Raw genomic sequence first — 20,651 nt, forward strand, 5'->3', positions numbered from 1 at the left:
TAATGTGGAGGTGGTTCAATAATAGGAGAACTGTAAGCATAACTGACCATGTAGACAAACAACAAAACAGAAATCTTATGATTATCAGAATAGCTGCAGAAAAAGCTTTTGACAAAATACAACACTCATTCCCAATAAAAACACTAGAATGAACGGGAATAAAGGGAGTTTCCCTTAAAATGATGTGTAGCATCTATCTAAAACCATAAGCAAGCATTATATGTAATGAGGATAAGATAGAAGCATTTCCAGTAGGCTCAGGTGTGAAACAAGGATGTCCATTATCATCAATGTAATTCAATATTGTACTAGAAATGTTAGCTTTAGTAAGAAGAGGAGAAAAAGAAATTGAATAAATTAGAAAAGGCAAAGAACAACGTTATCATTTGTTGCAGATGATATGATGGTATACTTAGAAAATCAACTAAAAAAACTACTTGAAATAATAAACAACTTTAGCAAATGGAAGGATATAAAATAAACTCACATACATCATAGTCATTTCTATATATTACTAACAAAGTCCAGTAACAAGAGGTAGAAAGAGAAATTCTATGTTTGTATCATAAAGAAATAAAAAACAAAATGGAAAAGAACCTACATGTACAAAAATATCATGAACATTTTATAGCTGCTATAAGCAGCTCTTTTTGTGGTGGCCAAATATTTGAAACTGAAGAATGCCCCTTAATTGGGGAAATTGCTGAACAAGTCGTGGTATATGATTGTAATAGAATACTATTGTTCAACAAATGTTGAAAGACTTCAGAAAAATCTGGAAAGACTTAGATGAACTGATGCTGAGTGAAGTGAGCAGAACCAGGACTTTTTACACAGCAACAGTAACACCATGTGTGTGTAACCAACTCTGATGATAGACTTAGCTCTTCTCAGCAATGCAAGGATCTAAGACAACTCCAAAAGAATCATGATGGAAAATGCTATCCACATCCAATGAAAGAACTGTGAAGTCTGAATGCAGCTCACAGTATACTATTTTCTCTTTTTTTGTTTCTTCTTTCTCGAGGCTTTCCCTTTGATTCTAATTTTTCTTTACAACATGACTAACATGGAAAAGGTTTAATATGGTTGTGCACATATGGCCGATATCATATTGCATTTCATCTTAGGGAGAAAAAAGGGGAAGGAGGGGGAGGAAATTTAAAACTCAAATTCTTATAAAAGTGAACATGGAAAACTAAAAATAAATAACTATTTTAAAAGAGAAGATATTCCCTAGTATGGCAATCATATTACATTCAAACCAGTGTTATGGAAGTAATTACTGGGAAGCATCAACTAACGAGGTTTATTTAATACTTGGGGAAAGTTAAATTGATTATATTTAGCTTTGGGGAAGATAGCTATAAATAATCCAAAATGAAAGAAAAAAGAAAAATCATTCATAAATGATTTTATATGCAAATATGAGCCTATATAAATATAGCCTAATGGTTTTAGGATTTGAAACACTAAAACAAATGAAGTAGCAAATCACAATTAATTAGACAGAAGGCTAATTTATCGCACAGGCATAAACTATCCCCTTTCATTTTTTATGGAATATGTTACAGTGATTAGAAGAGAAAATCAAAATACCTCTTTAAAAGACACCTACTAGATTCTAGACTGCAAGAGAGGAGGAAAAATAGGCAACGAATTTTGTCACCACATGACTTTATCATTTATTTTGCTTATCTATACCAACAAAGATTGGAATGTAACAAATTGAGCAAATAATCTACCTAAGGAAAATTCAGAATGGTAACTCTACATGCTTGTTCATTACCTTCCCTACTTTCCTCTTTTTTTTAGGGGGAGCTGTGGTTCACACTGTTTCTATGATTCTTCCTAGAATCATAACCCTAAACCCAGTCTCAGAGCCACTTTTGGCTTCAACTGCTTCATCTTCTTTGAAAAAAAGAAACTGTGGATCCTGACTGACTTTTGGTCACTGGCAATGACTGGTAAGAATGACTCCCATTAAAATTCAAATCCTTGGAAATTCTGTAACACTTATTTTTCTGAGAAGTACTGGTAGAACCCCAATCAGATGCATTTGATAAGGACATACTGGAGTTAAATAGTACATCAGTTTTATCTACCTGACATAATATTTAACTTTTTCACAGGATGTCACTTAAATTACCAACTAGCTTTATGACTCTATTTTACTTCTTGTATTTTATCTCTTAGGGAAAATACCAACAATCATTTTCTTTCTTTTATTCAATCTATCCTTTTTTTCTTGGATTACTAGCTCTTACCCCTGGCATCAAAATCTATCTCAGTTATTCTTTTGTGATAACCTTTTAAAAGTAACATGTACATATGACTTTTCAAATCAATTAGGATTAGGAAATAGACTCTGAACCTGTGATTTATTTATAGAGAACTCCCAGGTAAGGAAACTCTCCTCTAATAATGTAGGCTGGTACCTTCTCTGCAACTTATAGTCTTAGAGAATTTCCTAGGGCAGGCACTTAGAGGATAAATGACTTGCCCAGGGTCACCTAGCCACTATGTGTCAGAAATGAGACTTGAAATCATGTCTCTTGGGCTTTGAGGCCCCCTCTCTATACACCAGGCTGAAATATTTTTCCACAGAAAATGTTTACAATTAGAATCCCTTCAGTGCTTGTATTTTTTTAACAAGTACTCCCATTTCTTCTAAGCATAGTTACATCACTTTTTTCAAATATAAACAACTTTAATTTGACTAGAAGACAGCTTTTTTCAGAATAACTTCTTGAAGATTAATCTTTTAGCTTTCAATATACATTACAAATTTAGCATGAAAATGACATTTTAGAGAGTAGAAGCCTTCCCTTTTCAAATATGACTAAACTATTTTTATACTCATTTCAAAAAGTACAAATAAAGGGCAATGATGTATGAAAAGGATAAACACCAGAATATACAATATTTTCTAGGTCTTTAAAGTTTCTCCCATCTTTCATGGCATCCCCTCAAGTTATTATTATCCATTATCTCCCCCTCCCTGTCTTGTTACTACAGTTATATTCACTAGTCAAACCCTTTTATCTGGCTTTGGACCTCACACTCTAATGAAATGGTTTAGTCCAAGGTTATCAGTGGTATCTTAAATGCTAAATTTGAAAGGCTTTTTTTTCCTTAGCGTACCTTATTTCTTGACCTTACATAGCCTCAGATACTATTGCAGTTACTATAATATGTTTTGATAGTCTTCGTTGATCTTACCCACTCTCATGATTTCATTGGGAAGTGGCTCAAACAGGTCATACCAGACTATCTTCACATGTTGACAGAATTGCTACACTGACTGACCAGGGTATTACTGTCATTATGCTTTATCTAAATTTCAGCAGAGCACTTCACAAATTCCCTCATGTCATCTTTGTGGACAAAATTAAGATCAGATCATTAAAAAAATTAAGATTAACATCAGGGTGTGAAAAAAAGATGTTCATTATCACCACTATTATTCAATAGTGTACAAGAAATGTTAGCTTCATCAGTAAGAGAAGAAATTGAAGGAATTAAAATAGGCAACGAGGAAACAAAGTTATCACTCTTTCCAAATGAGATAATGGTATATTTAGAGATCCCTAGAAAATCAACTAAAGAACTACTTGAAACAATTAAAAACTTTAACAAACTTGCAGCCTATAAGATAAAACCACTATTATATATTACCAACAAAGCTCAACAGCAAGGGATAGAAAGAAAAATTCCATTCAAAATAACTGTAAAGAATACAAAATACTTGGGAGTCTATCTGCCAAAACAAATTCAGGACCTATATGAACACAATTAAAAAAACATTTTTCACACAAATAAAGTTAAATCTAAACAACTAAAAAAATATCAGTTGCTCATGGGTTGGCCAAGCAAATATAACAAAAATGGCAATTCTAACTAAATTCATATGCTTATTCACTGTCGTATCAAGCTACCAAAAAATTATTTGATAGAGCTAAAAAAATAACAACAAAATTCATCGAGAAGAACCAATGGTCAAGAATATCAAGGGAATTAATGAAAAAAAGTGCAAAGGAAGGCGGCTTGGCTGTACCAGATCTAAAACTATATTATAAAGTGGCAACCATCAAAACTATTTGGTACTAGCCAAGGAATAGAGTAGGGGATCAGGGGAATAGATCAAGTTCACAAGACAGTAGGAAATACCTACAGTAATCTACTGTTTGATAAACCCAAGGACTGCAGCTTCTGGGATAAGAATTCACTATTTGGCAAAAACTTCTGGGAAAACTGAAAAATAGTATGGCAGAAACTAGGCATAGACCAACATCTTACACCCTAACCAGAGGTGAGGAACCTATGGCCTCATGGCCATGTGTGGCCAGAAATCCAGGTCCTCGGGTATGGCCTTTGCCTGAGTGCAAATTTTACAGAATAAAAGCTTTTATTAAAGGGATTCGTTCTGTGAAGTTTGGATTCAGTCTAAGGGCCATATCTGAGGGCCTAGATGGCCACATGTAATCTTGAGGTCACAGGCTCCCACTCCTGCAACCTATACCAAGATAAGGCTAAATGGGTAGATGATTTAGACATAAAGAATGAATGATACCAGAAGCAAATTAGGACAGCAAGGAATATTTCCATGTCAGATTTATGGAGAATGGAAGAATTCATTACCAAACAAGAGATAGGGAACATTATAAAATGCAAAATGGATAATTTTGATTATATTAAATTAAAATGTCTTTGCACAAACAATACCAATGCAATCAAAATTAGAAGGAAAGCAGAAAACCAAGAAATATCTTTTTATAGTCAGTGTTTCTGATAAAAGCCTCCTTTCTAAAATGAGTCATATTCAGAAGAATAGAAGTCATTCCTCAATTAATAAATGGTCAAAGGACATTAACTGGCAGTTTTCAGATGAAGAAATTAAAGCTAGCTAGGGTCATATGAAAAAATTCTCTACATCACTATGGATTAGAGAAACTAATATTAAAACAGCTCTAAGGTACCACATCACACCTATCTGATTGGCTAAGATGACAAAACAGGAAAATGATAAATGTTGGAGATGCTGGAAATTTGGAATACTGATGCATTGTTGGTGGAGTTGTGAGATGAGAGTTGTGATCCAACCATTTGGAAGAGCAATCTGAAACTATGCCCAAAGGCATATACACTTTGATCAAGCAAAAGGACTCACATGTACAAAGATATTTATAGCAGCCCTTTTTGTGGTGGCAAAAATTTGTACTTAAGGGAATGTCCATCAACTAGGGAATGGCTGAACAAGTTGTGGCATATGAATGTAACGGAATAGTATTGTTATAAGAAATGATGAGCAGGCAAATTTCAGAAAAAACCTGGAAAGACTTGTAGGAACTGATGCCAAGTGAAGTGAACAGAACCAGAAGAACATTGTTCATAGCAACAGCAACACTGAGTGATGATTAACTAAGCTTAGACTTAGCTCTTCTCATCAACAGAATGATCCAAGACAGTTCCAAAAGCCTCACAATGGTAAATGCCATCTATATCCAAAAAAATAACTATAGAGTCTGAATGCAAATCAAGGCACATGATTTTCATTTTTTGTTATTGTTGGTATTTCTTTCTTGTAGCTTTTTCCCATTTGTTCTGATTATTTTTTCACAACATGACTAATGTGGAAATATGCTTAACATAATTGTACCTATATAACTCATATCAGATTGCTCCCTATCATGGGGAGGGAGGAAGGAAGGAAAGAAGGGAGAAAAATTTAGAACTCAAAATTCTGCAAAAATGAATGTTGAAAACTATCTTTATATGTAACTGGAAAAAAATACTACTAAGAAAAAAAGAAAATATTATAACACTATCTGAGTTACTATTGTTACTGAAAAAAGAGAATAAAATACAAAAGAATTAAACAACTAAAATGCTTACATTACGTTCATTTCAACAAATTTCAAACTCTCCTTGCCATATATGTAGCTGCTGATATGTGGCACTTTTCATTGTACTAGTGATCCCATTATTTTGAGCAATAAAATATTAGAATCATAAACCTTGAACTAGAAGGGATCTCAGAGGACATCTAGTCCAATCCCATTATTTTAGAGATGAGAAGAAAAATGCAGCTGAGGAATGTCAAGTGATTTGTCCACATTCATACAGCGAGTATGAGGGGTGGGATTTCAGACTAGGTTCTCTGACTTCAATCTGTGGTCTTTCTACTAGAGTGAGCCTGATTCCCTTAAAATATTAGTATAACAGAATATTTTCCAGCTGTTAGGCACATAGCACTCTATCTTCAGCCTTAGCCTAAACAGATTGTTAGAGTAGTGGCCATGTAGGTCTCAGTTCCAATTTACAAGCTGAAGGCTCTGATTTGATAGCAGCTTTTCTTAGACTTATTTAGTGTGGTAAGAAGCAGTTCAAAGATTCTTCAAAAAACAAGCAAGGAATGTAACTTTGTTTGTCACATAATATAGATGGGTTTCAATAGTCTTAGAAACTCTTGATAAAAGGATAGCATTGGTGGGGAAGGGGTTTAGAGTGAGGGTGATAGGACTGACAAATGTATTATATCTATGTCTTATGTAATCAGAAAGAAATTTAATTGAAAAATTAGAATTAAGAAATAGCTAAAAGATAGGGCCACAACATCCCTTTAAGAATTAAAATATAGGAGTATTTGCACGCTTTGCACTCCATGGAGGAACCTCCTTACTTTCCATCCATTGCCCTTGATAATTCCTTTTACATTTCCTCTGTCCTCAGATGGACCCAGTGCCACAATGCAGAAGTTTGTGAAGACTTTGACTGGGAAGATCATCACCCTTCAGGTCAAACCATCAAGGCCAAGATACAAGACAAGGAAGGTATTCCCCCTGCTCAACAAAGATTGATTTTTGTGGGCAAGCAACTAGAATATGGATGTACATTGTCTGACTACAACATTCAGAAGGAGATTGCCCTATATCTTATTCTGAGGTATCATGGTAGTGCTGAGAACGAAGAAGTCTTACACCACTCCCAAAAAGAACAAGCATAAGAAAAAGAAGGTTAAGCTTGTTGTTCTGAAGTACTATAAGGTTGATGAGAATGGCAAGATTAGCCGCCTTTGACAAGAATGCTCTTCTGATGAATGTGGTGCTGGAGTCTTTATGGCTAGCCATTTTGACAGACATTAATTTGCCAAATGTTATCTAAACTGCTGCTTCAATAAGCCAGAAGACAAGTAAATGCATAAGTGTTAATTTAAAAAGTCAGCTATTACAAAAGATTTAAAATACAGGTTGTCTTATTCTATGTATCATGAAAAATTTATTAAAAACTCATTGCTGTAGAGGAAAAAAGGTACAGATGTGAGAACTGATTGGAAAGCAAAATGACATTTTTAAAGAATCTAGGTAAGGCTAGAGTATGCTTTATTTTAATTATGATGGTTTTTTTTTATTTAACTTTTAACATTTATTTCACAAAATTTTGGGTTACAAATTTTCTCCCCTTTTATCCCCTCCCCCCCCCCCCAAACCCAAGCATTCTAATTGCCCCTGTGACCAATCTGCTCTCTCCTCTATCCTCCCTCCCTGCCCTTGTCTCCGTCTTCTCTTTTGTCCTGTAGGGCCAGATTGCTTTCTTGACCCCTTAACCTGTATTTCTTATTTCCCAGTGGTAAGAACATTACATTTGATCCTAACACTTTGAGTTCCAACTTCTTTAGCTCCCTCCCTCTCCACCCCTTCCCTTTGGAGGACAAGCAATTCAATATAGGCCAAATCTGTGTAGTTTTGCAAATGATTTCCATACTAGTTGTGTTGTATAGGACTAACTATATTTCCCTCCATCCTATCCTGTCCCCCATTACTTCTATTCTCTTATGATCCTTTCCCTCCCCATGAGTGTCGACCTCTGATTGCATTCTCCTCCCCATGCCCTCCCCTCCATCCTCCCCCCCACCCTGCTTGTGTCCCTGTCCCCCACTCTCCTGTATTATGAGATAGGTTTTCCTATCAAAATGAGTGTGCATTTTATTCTTTCCTTTAGTGGAATGTGATGAGAGTAGACCTCATGTTTTTCTCTTGCCTCCCCTCTTTATCCCTCCACTAATAAGTCTTTTGCTTGCCTCTTTTATGAGAGATAATTTGCCCCATTCAACTTCTCCCTTTCTCCTCCCAATATTTCTCTCTCACTGCTTGATTTCATTTTTTTTTTAAGATATGATCCCATCCTCTTCAATTCACTCTGTGCACTCTGTCTCTATGTATGTGTGCGTGTGTGCATGTGTGTGTGTGTGTACTCCCACCCAGTACCCAGATACTGAAATGTTTCAAGAGTTACAAATATTGTCTTTCCATGTAGGAATGTAAACAGTTCAACTTTAGTAAGTTCCTTATGACTTCTCTTTGCTGTTCACCTTTTCATGGTTCTCTTCATTCTTGTGTTAGAAAGTCAAATTTTCTTTTCAGCTCTGGTCTTTTCATCAAGAATACTTGAAAATCCTCTATTTCATTGAAAGACCATTTTTTCTCCTGAAGTATTATACTCAGTTTTGCTGGGTAGCTGATTCTTGGTTTTAGTCCTAGTTCCTTTGACTTCTGGAATATCCTATTCCATTCCCTTCGATCCCTTAATGTAGAGGGTGCTAGATCTTGTATTATCCTGATTGTATTTCCACAATACTTGAATTGTTTCTTTCTAGCTGCTTGCAATATTTTCTCTTTCACCTGGGAATTCTGGAATTTGGCCACAATGTTCCTAGGAGTTTCTCTTTTTGGATCTCTTTCATGCGGTGTTCTGTGGATTCCTTGAATATTTATTTTGCCCTCTGGTTCTAGAATCTCAGGGCAGTTTTCCTTGATAATTTCATGGAAGATGATGTCTAGACTCTTCTTTTGATCATGGTTTTCAGGTAGTCCCAAAATTTTTACATTGTCTCTCCTGATTCTATTTTCCAGGTCAGTTGTTTTTCCAATGAGATATTTCACATTATCTTCCATTTTTCGAATCTTCTCGCTATGTTCTGTGATATCTGTCTTTCTCATAAAGTCCCTAGCATCCATCTGTACCATTCCAGTTTTGAAAGATCTATTTTCTTCAGTGAGCTTTTGAATCTCCTTTTCCATTTGGCTAATTCTGCTTTTGAAAGCATTCTTCTCCTCATTGGCCTTTTGAACCTCTTTTGCCAATTGAGGTAGGCTAGTTTTCAAGGTGTTAATTTCTTCAACATTTTTTTGGTTCTCTTTTAGCAGGGAGCTGATCTGCTTTTCATGCTTCTCTTTCATCCCTCTCATTTTTCTTCCCAGTTTTTCCTCCACCTCTCTAACTTGATTTTCAAAATTCTTTTTGAGCTCTTCCATGGCCTGAGCCCATTGGGTGGGCTGGGACACAGAATCCTTGATTTCTGTGTCTTTGCCTGATGGTAAGCATTGTTCTTCCTCGTCAGAAAGGAAGGGAGGAAGTGTCTTTTCTCCGAGAAAGTACCCTTCAATAGTTTTATTTCTTTTCCCTTTTCTGGGCATTCTCCCCAGCCAGTGGCTTGACCTCTGAATATTCTCCTCACACCCACCTCGCCTCGTGGTCCTCCCAGCCAGCGTTTGGGGACTGAGATTCAAATGCTGCTTCCAGCCTTAGGGCTTTTGGCGGGGGCAGGGCTGCTATTCAGTGTTAGATTAAGTTCAGATGGTCAGGTCAGGGCAGGGCCGCCTCTCAGGCTCAGTTCCCTCAGGGGGTTTATGCACAGACCTTCCACAATGGATCCAGGCTCCTGCCCGCTTGGAGAGCCCCTGTCTGCAGCCGCCTCTCAGCTTCTATCTCCCGGGGGGGCCCGAGCCATGGGGGCACCCCACTCCCCTCTTGACCCGCCAAAGAGACTCTCTCACCGACCCTCGTCACCTGTGGGTGGGGGGGCTTGTGCCGCCGCTGGATATCCCGTCCCTAAAGCCTGCTCGGATCTGTACCTCTCGGAGCCGTGGCCGCCGCCGCCGCCGGTCTGGGCTGGGCTCCGCGTCTGCAGCACGATGGACCTTTTGCGAGGGGTTTGCAGGTCCCTCTGTGGGTGGAGGGACCCCCGTGGCCGCAGGATATCTCGTCCCCGTAGCCTGCTCGGATCTTTTCCTCACGGTGTCACAGCCGCTGCAGGGCTGCACTCAGCTCCCAGTCCCGGCGCCCAGTCCACAGCGCGAAGGACCCCCCGCGAGAGGTTTGCAGGTCTCTCCGGAACAGAAATCTCCCTCACTCCAATATTCCATGGCCTCTGGGTGCAGAATTCACCGTGGGTTGGTCCCCTCTAGCCGTTCTGTGGGTTGTGGGTTCGGAGCTATGTGTATGTGCGTCTTTCTACTCCGCCATCTTGTCTCCGCCCCCCGATATGTTTCTTTACCTTGCATAGATTATTATTGCAAGTAGTTTAGACATATTTTCAATTCCTATGCAATGAATTGAAGTGGTATTTATGACCTAAGGGATTTACAAATTACTATTAAAGTTTTGCATGCATTTATGGAGAAAAGTCACAGAAGTGAAAAAATGCACAATTAAAGGAGAATTTGTCATACCATAGACCAGTATTTATGTGGTGTGTGTGTGTTCATCCTTCATTGCCAAAGAAGACCATGCCATCAGAGAAATGATGACAAGACTTGCACTTGACTTTGAGTGAGGGAGCGTTGTGCAGGTCACCAGCCTCACTTCTCCTCCAGCGCCATCTGAATCAAGTGACCATAGATATTCATCAGGATGACTGGAGATGACCCAGGATGAGGCAATTGGGGTTAAGTGACTTGCCCAAGGTCACACAGCTAATAAGTGTCAAGTGTCCGAGGTAAGATTTGAACTCAGGTCCTCCTGACTCTTGCACTGGTGCTTTATCCACTGCAGGCATCATGGTGGTGCCAAAAGCTAGGGTAAAAGATAGGGCCACAACATCCCTTTAAGAATTAAAATATAGAAGTATGTGCACGCTTTGCACTCCATGGAGGAACCTCCTTACTTCCCACCCACTGCCCTTAACCCTTCCTTTTACCTTTCCTCTGTCCTCAGGTGGACCCAGTACCATGATGCAGATGTTTGTGAAGACTTTGACTGGGAAGACCATCACCCTTCGGGTCAAACCTTGATGGTTTGACCATTACTACTACACTTACCTATCAAATGATGAATTTCTACCAACATTTTGATGAACACAAAATAAGGTGCAACAAATAAATGTCTTATGATGAAAGAGGAGTATTGAAGGAAAGTATATTTATTTTATAAGAACAAATCACTATAACTTTTCTTCTTATTCTTCTCCCTACTTCTTTAACCTTTTAAAATTCTAAAATTAAAAGCATACACTATGATTTTGGCTTGTATGGAAAATATTATAGGTTACAACTGTCAGATTACTTAGTATTATTACTTTTATTAAAATTGAATTAGGGATTTTCAAAGATTTATGCTTAAAATTTATATATGTAGTTAACATGATTAAAAAAATACTTCTTATCGAAGAATACAACTTCATCTTTTTGCCCTTCAATGTTTGTCATAACAATTTCATTCAGTTCAACTACTTATCTTCTCTGTGTGGATTTGTCCCAAGATCACACAGGAAATATTGGATTCATAGGGAAGTCAAGGATATGTATCAGTTTTCTATTTTGTGGCTGGTAGCATTACTTCATTATCATGCAATGCAAGAGTGGCAGAAGGAGACTCAAGCAAGGCTTTTCCTGAGGTGTAATGGCAAGTAAAGAATTCTTGTGCTGTTTCTGTTTCAGTACAATCAAGAGGTATACTGCCTCTATTTCAATGTGTCTGGGGAGGATCTTTCCCACCCATTGTAGGGCCTGGGAAGATTTGTAAGAAGATTCAAGGCTTTTGTTAATGAGGCAGTGGTTCTCAAGGGATGTGATGCCCTCTGGCTCTAAAAAGGGTATAGACAGTGAGGGTGAGGTTTTGCTTTAATGAGCTAGAGATATACTACTTTACAAACGAATAAAATGGGGAAAGAGAGGTTCAGTTGTCACCTGACTAGCTACAGGAAATTAAAATATTTTATTGGCAAAGGACATTTTTTTAGGTAGTAGTAAGATATACTTAAAATTAAATACTAATTTTCTTTCATTGTGATTTCTCATTTCTTCTAAGGAAAGGTTTACGTAGCTTACTTCTTTCAGATGTATAGTGTAATGTATGGTAGTTAGAAGTAGATGACAACACTTTCCTTGGATCTCTGTTACCATGAGCAAGTCATATAAGCTTTCTGCTCCTCAGTTTCATCCCCATTTAAATGGGAGTAAACAGAATACCCATGCTACTTTTCTCACAAGGTAATGGGTCAATTGATTTGAAAAAAAAATTTTATAAACGTGAGATGAATTTATTATTATAAGCCCAGGTCATTTAAGATTCCAAATGGCTCAGATGGTAGGATTAAATGTTACGAGATAAGTCAAAAAATCTTCTCTCTTTTAAGGTTTACCTGCCTGAATAGGGAGGTTGGAAAGTCTTCCTAGAGTCTTGTTGGAGATGGGCAGGTATGCAAATACCAACTGAAAATCTAGGATATATGCATTACTTTTCAAACCTCCATTCCCTGGTCCTCCTAATTCTTAGCTATGACGTTTATATTCTCTTTGGTATTTGTGAGGCAAAAGCTTTATGAACATTTTAAAATTTTGGAAACATATAAAATGTATATTTTCTCAAAGCTTGGTGATTTACACAGAGTTCCAAAAAAAGAACAAGGGCTCTGTTCTCTTGTTCTTTTACTGTTCTAACTTTCCACATTCATATATCAGATAAGTCCAGCTGTCTGTGTGTGTGTGTGTGTGTGTGTGTGTGTGTGTGTGTGTGTGTGTGTACATGCAACACTTAGAGAAGGCCCTTTTATGTATTATTTATTTTTCCCATATTTAAGAATCTGAAATAAATGATATTGTTTTCATATTTTTTTTGTTTGTTTTCACATGATTTAAAACATTTAGAACAATATAGAAATCTGAAAATTGTTATTGTAGGCTACATAAAGAAATTTTTGAATAAAGAAGAAAATAATAACATAAAAGATCTTGAGGCTATTTTAAGTAAACAGTTTCAGGATACTGAACCATTAAGTAACTAATCAAAAGTAAACCAGTTCCTATTCCTATAAAATATAAAATGGAAATAGGAAAAAAGTACATATGAATTTTACGATTGCTCTTTCATTATTTTTTTAAATTAACTATTTCTTTGGATTTGCCAGTCCTACCTTCTTGGTTCATGGCAGGTACACGCAAAGTACTTTCTGGATCAGAAGCCCTTTCTGAACTGCTGATTTTGGGTGGAAGGGGCTGATTAAGTGCCTTCTGTCTTCCATATTGATTAATTAGTTGGTAATGACTAAGTATAAAATAAAATATAAAACATAATAAGTCTACATCAACCAAGATAAAAATTATATGCATCAATTCTTTGTGTATCTCAAACCTTAAATAATCAGCTTATCACCCCAAAATGTTTTTATTGTTTTGATAAAGTATATAGAGAATAACTAATCTAAATGTAATACACTTATACTCAGAGTCGCTGTATTATAGAGTTGTAGGTTTAGAACTGAAAGGGTTTATATAGGTCATCTACTCCAATCTCTTTATTTTATAGAGTAAGTAACTGAGTCCCAGAAATGGTAACAGTTGTCCAAGGTCACACATATAGTGAGAGGCATGATCTCTCCCAGATCCTCTGACTCTGAATTGAGCACTCTTTCTCTAAATTCTAAAGTTGATTATTAGTATTTATGATTTATTCTTTCTAGTTATCACTCATTTGAAGGTGTCCAAGACATAATGTGATTTTCCCTAAAACTAACTTTAGGTGTACTATAATTGTGAGTTGTCAGTAAAGGTTAAAAAACAAACAAACAAAAAAGCAACTGCTTCCCTAAATCAGATGGCATAAGGAAATTACAGACCTTTTGTGAAGATCAAAGAATAAAATTTATGGAAACATTGGAAAACCTTAAAGAACTATAAAAATGGCAGCTATCATCATCATTATTATTACTTGTGAAATCCCAATCTCAGGTTACCTGATTCTTCTTTGTACAACCTGTCTCTTGCTTATGTCCTCCTGAAATTGGATGACCTAACTTGGCCATTTGCCCAATTTCTTCTAAGTGCCTTGAAGTATGCTTGTCAGATGCTTGCTACATTATGCAACTGTAAAAGTCCCAGGCAGTCTCAGTTATATGAAGGAAAAGTTCTTTTAAATGTAATTATATAAAGATAATTAGAGCTATGATGTTTGTACTTACATAGAATGACCACTGACAATAGCATATTCTTCAGCTGTCCATCCATATGTATCTTTACAAGAGAGATCAACATCATATTGAAGAAGAAGACTGACTATGCCAGTTGGTTCATCACTGAGAGCAATCATCAGGGCTGTTCTAATAACAAAGAAACATTTAAGAACTTAAAGAAGTCACATTTAATCAGATTTTTCCTGATGTGTTTCAATAAGAGGATATCTCATGTTGTTTAAAGTTATTATACATGTGGAGCATAAACACTTAGCGATGGATACAAGCAATTTTACTGCTCATGTGCAGCATGAAAAATGGAAATTAAAACTAGAATGAAAGATAGGAAAGAGAGGATCTTTTCCCCCATGAAGTTTTAGCAGGGATTGTCAAATTTAAGGCTTTAAAACAGACAAGAAGGGAGTATGTCAAAGCCACTTGTGTGCAACAGTTAAGGACTTTCTTCTAGGGACCCTACACAGCTTTCATAAGAAGATCAGAATTAAACCAACAATTTGAGCTCCAACATCAAGATCCAAGAGAAGCATATACAGGAAAAACATAAGAGACTCAACAAAGCTAAACTGTTTGCATCCCTGCATGAGAAGATGATATTTGTGATTCTTAAAAAAATTTCTCACTAATAGTACAGCTAGAAGGGATATACATACTCAGAGGTTATGGATATAGTTCCCTGGGGGCAAAAGGAAAGGACAGAATATGTTAAATCTAGAGGAGAAGATGGGAGGGTGGGCACTGGGCATTGCTTGAACTTTACTCTTATCAATATTGTCTCAAAGAAGGAATAATATACACAATAAGCTGAATATTGAAATATACCTTACCTAACAAGATAGTAGGAGAGAAGGAGATTAAGTAAAGGCAGGAGGTGGGAGAGAACTGACAGAAGAGAGGGCACTTCAGGGGAGGTGGTAGAAGCAAAACACTCGTGAGGAGGGAAAGGGTGAAAGGAGAGAGACAACAAACGGAAGGAAAAATACGATGGAGGGTAATTCATAGTTGATACCCATAACTGTGAATGGGAATGGGATAAACTCTCCTATAAAATGGAACAAGATAGCAGAATGGATTAAAAACCAAAATCCTGTAATATGCTGTTTTCAAGAAACACACTTGAAGCAGAGACATGAACACCGAGTAAAGGGAAATGGTTGGAGCATAATCTATCATGATAAAAAAGTAAAAAAAAAAAAAAAGCAGGAGTAGCAATCCTGATTTCAGAAAAATTTTTTTTCTTCTCATTTTTTTAATTATTTTTTAATGTTTAACAATCACTGCCATACAATTGAGATTTTATCCCCCCCTGCACCTACCCCCTGCTACCCCCCTCCCTCCCCACGACTGCATACAATTCTGTATAGATTCTACATATACTTTCCTATTGAGTATATTTTCACTATAGTCATGCTATGTAGTCAGACTAAAATAAATGAAAGAAATCATATAACAAATCAGAACATGATACACAAACACATACACATACACAAACATGATCTGCTACATTTTGTGAGTGACTTCCATATTTCTTTCTCTGAGTGTGGAAGGCATTTTGCCTTGAGAACCACCTTTGGGAATTTTTTTTTTTTTATAAGAAGTTTTTGCCTTATTACAAAATTCCAAGTCTACCAGAAAAAACTCTGGCACACTGTGGTCGTTGCTGTGCACAAAGTTCTCCTGGTTCTGCTCCTTTCACTCAGCATCAGGTCATATAAGTCCTTCCAGGCCTCTCTGAAGTCTTCTTGTTCATCATTTCTTATGGCACAATAGTACTCCATTACATTCATATACCATAATTTATTCAGCCATTCCCCAATTGATGGACATCCCCTTGACTTCCAGTTTTTGGCAACTACATAGAGTGCTGCTATAAATATTTTTGTACATGTGGGACCCTTTCCCATTTTTATGATCTCTTGGGGATATAGTCCTAGTAGCGATATTGCTGGGTCAAAGGGTATGCACATTTTTGTAGCCCTTTGGGCATAGTTCCAAATTGCTCTCCAGAATGGTTGGATGCGCTCGCAGCTCTACCAACAATGAATTAGTGTTCCAACTCTCCCACATCCTCTCCAGCATGTATCATTTTCTTGTTCTGTCATGTTTGCCAATCTTATAGGTGTGATGTGGTACCTCAGAGTTGTTTTGATTTGCATCTCTCTAATCAATAGTGATTTAGAGCATTTTTTCATATGATTATAGATAGCTTTAATTTCTTCCACTGAAAATTGCCTGTTCATATCCTTTGACCATTTATCAATAGGGGAATGACTTGTATGATTATACATTTGAGTCAGTTCTCTATATATTCTAGAAATGAGGCCTTTATCCCCGAGCTTAGCTGTAAAAATTCTTTACCAATTTACTACATCCCTCCGGATTTTGGTTGCATTGGGTATGGTTGTGCAAAAACTTCTCAGTTTAATGTAATCAAAGTTATCCATTTTGCATTTCATAATGCTTTCTATCTCTCCTTTAGTAAAGAATTCTTCCCTTCTCCATAGATCTGATAAATACACTATTCCTTGCTTCTCCAGTTTATTCATGGTATCAATCTTTATACCTAAATCATGTACCCATTTGGACTTTATTCCTGTATACGGTGTCAGGTATGGGTCTATGCCTAATTTCCACCACACTGTTATCCAGTTTTCCCAGCAATTTTTGTCAAACAATGAGTTCTTATCCCAGAAGCTGGGGTCCTTGGGTTTATCAAACAGAAGGTTGCTGTATTCCTTGCCTACTGTGTCGTGAGTGCCAAGTCTATTCCACTTGTCTACCTCTCTGTTTCTTAGCCAATACCAAGTGGTTTTGATAATTGCTGCTTTATAGTAGAGTTTGAGGTCTGGTAGCGCTAGGCCACCTTCCCAAGCATTTCTTTTCATTAGTCCCTTTGATATTCTGGACCTTTTGTTTTTCCAAATGAATTTTGATGTTATTTTATCCAGCTCTAGAAAGTAATTGTCTGATAGTTTAATTGGTATGGCACTAAATAAGTATATTAATTTAGGTAGAATTGTCATTTTTATTATATTGGCACGGCCTACCCATGAGCAACTAACGTTTCTCCACTTACTTAAATCTGACTTTATTTGTGCAAAAAGTGTCATGTAATTGTGTTCATATAATCCCTGGGTTTGTTTTGGCAGGTAGACTCCTAAGTATTTTATAGTGTCTACCCTAGCTTTAAATGGGATTTCTCTTTCTATCTCTTGCTGTTGGACTTTGTTGCTAATATATAGGAACGCAGAAGATTTGTGTGGGTTTATTTTGTAACTAGCAACTTTGCCAAAGTTGTTTATTAATTCAAGTAATTTTTTATTTGAATCTCTGGGATTCTCTAGGTTAATCATCATATCATCTGCAAAGAGTGATAACTTAGTTTCTTCTTTGGCTATTCTTATTCCTTAAATATCTTTATCTTGTCTAATTGCTACAGCTAACATTTCTAGTACCATATTGAATAATAGTGGTGATAATGGACAACCTTGTTTCACCCCTGATCTTATTGGGAATGCATCTAGCTTATCCCCATTGCATATAATGCTTGCTGAAGGTTTTAGATAGATACTGCTTATTATTTTATGGAAAGTTCCCTTTATTCCTACATTCTCCAGTGTTTTTAGTAGGAATGGGTGTTGTATTTTGTCAAAAGCTTTTTCTGAATCTATTGAGATAATCATGTGGTTTTTGTTAGCTTTGTTGTTGATGTGATCGATAATGCTAATAGTTTTCCTAATATTGAACCAGCCCTGTAGTCCTGGTATGAATCCTACCTGATCATAATGTATTAATCTCGTGATAAGATGCTGTATTCGTTTTGCTAAAATCTTATTTAAAATTTTTGCATCTATATTCATTAGGGAAATTGGTCTATAATTTTCTTTCTCTGTTTTGTCTCTTCCTGGTTTGGGTATCAAAACCATATTTGTATCATAGAAAGAATTTGGGAGGACTCCTTCTTCCCCAATTTTCAAAAATAGTGTATGTAGTATTGGAATTAACTGTTCTTTAAATGTTTGATAGAATTCACTTGTGAATCCATCTGGCCCTGGAGATTTTTTCCTAGGGAGTTCATTGATGGCTTGTTCAATTTCTTTTTCTGAGATGGGGTTGTTTAAGTATTCAACTTCCTCTTCTGTTAATCTGGGCAATTTGTATTTTTTAAAATATTCATCCATCTCGTTTAGATTATCGAATTTGTGGGCATAAAGTTGGGCAAAGTAGTTTCTAATTATTATTTTAATTTCCTCCTCATTGGAGGTGAGTTCACCCCTTTCATTTTTAATATTAGCAATTTGATTTTCTTCTTTCTTTTTTTAAATCATATTGACCAAAGGTTTATCAATTTTATTAGTTTTTTCATAAAACCAACTATTGGTTTTATTTATTAATTCAATAGTTTTCTTAATTTGAATTTTATTAATCTCTCCTTTGGTTTTCAGTATTTCTAATTTGGTATTTACTTGGGGATTTTCAATTTGTTCTTTTTCTAGCTTTTTCAACTGCAAGCCTAAGTCATTGATCTCCTCTTTCTCTATTTTATTTATGTAAGCATTCAAAGATATAAAACTTCCCCTAATAACTGCTTTTGCAGTATCCCATAAGTTTTGGTATGTTGTCTCACTATTGTCATTCTCTCGAATGAAATTGTTGATTGTTTCTATGATTTCTTCTTTAACCCAACCCTTCTTTAGAATTAGATTATTTAGTTTCCAATTGATTTTTGGTTTCTCTTTCCATGGCCTTTTATTACATGTAATTTTTAATGCATTATGATCTGAAAAGGATGCATTGATTATCTCTACCTTTCTGCACTGGATTGTGAGATTTTTATGTCCTAGTACATGGTCAATTTTTGTAAATGTTCCATGTACCGCTGAGAAAAAGGTATATTCCTTTCTATTCCCATTTAATTTTCTCCAAAGATCTATCATATCTACCTTATCCAGAGTTTTATTTACCTCCTTAATCTCTTTGTTTATTTTGAGGTTGGATTTATCAAGTTCAGAGAGGGGGAGGTTGAGGTCCCCCACTAGTATAGATTTGCTATCAATTTCTTCCTTCAACTCCCCCAACCTCTCCTCTAAGAATCTGGATGCTATACCACTTGGAGCATACATGTTTAGTAATGATATTGCTTCATTGTCTATGGTGCCTTTTAGCAGGATATAGTTTCCATCCTTATCCCTTTTGATTAGATCTATTTCTGCTTTTGCTTTGTCTGAGATTAGGATTGCTACTCCTGCCTTTCTTACATCAGCTGAAGCACAATATATTCTGCTCCATCCTTTGACCTTTATCCTATGTGTATCCCCCCGTTTCAGATGTGTTTCTTGTAAGCAGCATATTGTTGGATTATGGCTTTTAATCCATTCTGCTATCTGTCTCCGTTTTATGGGAGAGTTCATTCCATTCACATTCACAGTTATGATTACAATCTGTGTATTTCCCTCCAACCTCTTTCCCACCATTTGTGCTTTTAGCTCTCCCGTCTCCCTTCCCCTCCTCAATAGTATTCACTTTTCTCCCTCTCCTCCTGCAGCCTTCCCCTCCTTCTTTTAGCCCCCCTCCCTTTTACTCTCCTTTACTCTTATTGCTTCTTTCCTCCCTTTTAGCCACCCTCCCCTTTCTTCCCCCTTCCCCTCCTACTACCTATAGAGCTAGTTAGGATTATCTACTTAAGATTATTGTTCCCTCCTTTGAACAAATCAGATGACAGTACCTCTCAAACAATGCTCATTTCCCTCCCCTCCTTCCCTCTACTATAGTTTTGTACTTCTTCCTGTGATATAATTTGCCATTTTCTGCTTCCCCCTTTTCACACCTCCTATTACAATCCCTTCTCATACTTAAATCATATTTTTGACATGACATCATTTACTTTATGCCCGTTCCCTCTACATATATCCCTTTTATCATAATAGCTGCACAGTTCTCAAGATTAACAGGTATCATCTTCCCTTATAGGGAGGTAAACAGTTTGCCCTAATTGAGTAGCAAGTTTTTGTTTTTGTTTTTTCCCCTCTGTTTACCTTTTTATGATTCTCTGGAGACCTGCATTTGAAGATCAAATTGTCTATTGAGTTCTGGTGTTTTGGTCAGGAAGCTCTGGAAATCCCTTATTTCATTGAATGACTTTCTCCTTGCCTAAAATGTTATGCTGAACTTTGCTGGGTAGTTGATCCTTGGTTGAAGTCCCAACTCCTTTCCCTTACGGAATATTGGGTTCCAATTCTTTCGATCTTTTAATGTAGAAGCTGCAAGGTCCTGTGTGATCCTGACTGTATGTCCTTGATATTTGAATTGTTTCTTTCTGGCTGCTTGTAGTATTTTCTCCTTCACTTGATAGCTCTGGAATTTGGCAACGATATTTCTTGGGGTTTTGAGTTCGGGATCCCTTTCG

General features: G+C 36.6%; 1 protein-coding gene and 1 pseudogene across 5 annotated transcripts in view; one reads left to right on the plus strand and one right to left on the minus strand.

The window, feature by feature from the left end:
* LOC140533324 (ankyrin repeat domain-containing protein 26-like) overlaps window positions 1-20,651 on the minus strand; it is a 96,951-nt gene that overhangs the window by 58,205 nt on the left and 18,095 nt on the right. For all 5 annotated transcript variants that reach the window (XR_011976877.1, XM_072652938.1, XM_072652937.1 and 2 more), the window contains exons 5-6: window positions 14,237-14,374; window positions 13,193-13,323 (exon numbers count right to left, since the gene is read on the minus strand). Coding sequence is in view for 4 of the 5 variants with exons in the window: in XM_072652938.1 (XP_072509039.1) it covers window positions 13,193-13,323; window positions 14,237-14,374 (269 nt within the window). In the remaining variant the exon portion in view is untranslated. The remainder of the gene's footprint in view (window positions 1-13,192; window positions 13,324-14,236; window positions 14,375-20,651) is intronic.
* On the plus strand, window positions 6,723-7,196 carry LOC140533329 (ubiquitin-ribosomal protein eS31 fusion protein-like; annotated as a pseudogene).

Source organism: Notamacropus eugenii, chromosome 3, assembly GCF_028372415.1.
Source record: "Notamacropus eugenii isolate mMacEug1 chromosome 3, mMacEug1.pri_v2, whole genome shotgun sequence".
In the NCBI taxonomy this organism is placed as follows: Eukaryota; Metazoa; Chordata; class Mammalia; order Diprotodontia; family Macropodidae; genus Notamacropus; species Notamacropus eugenii.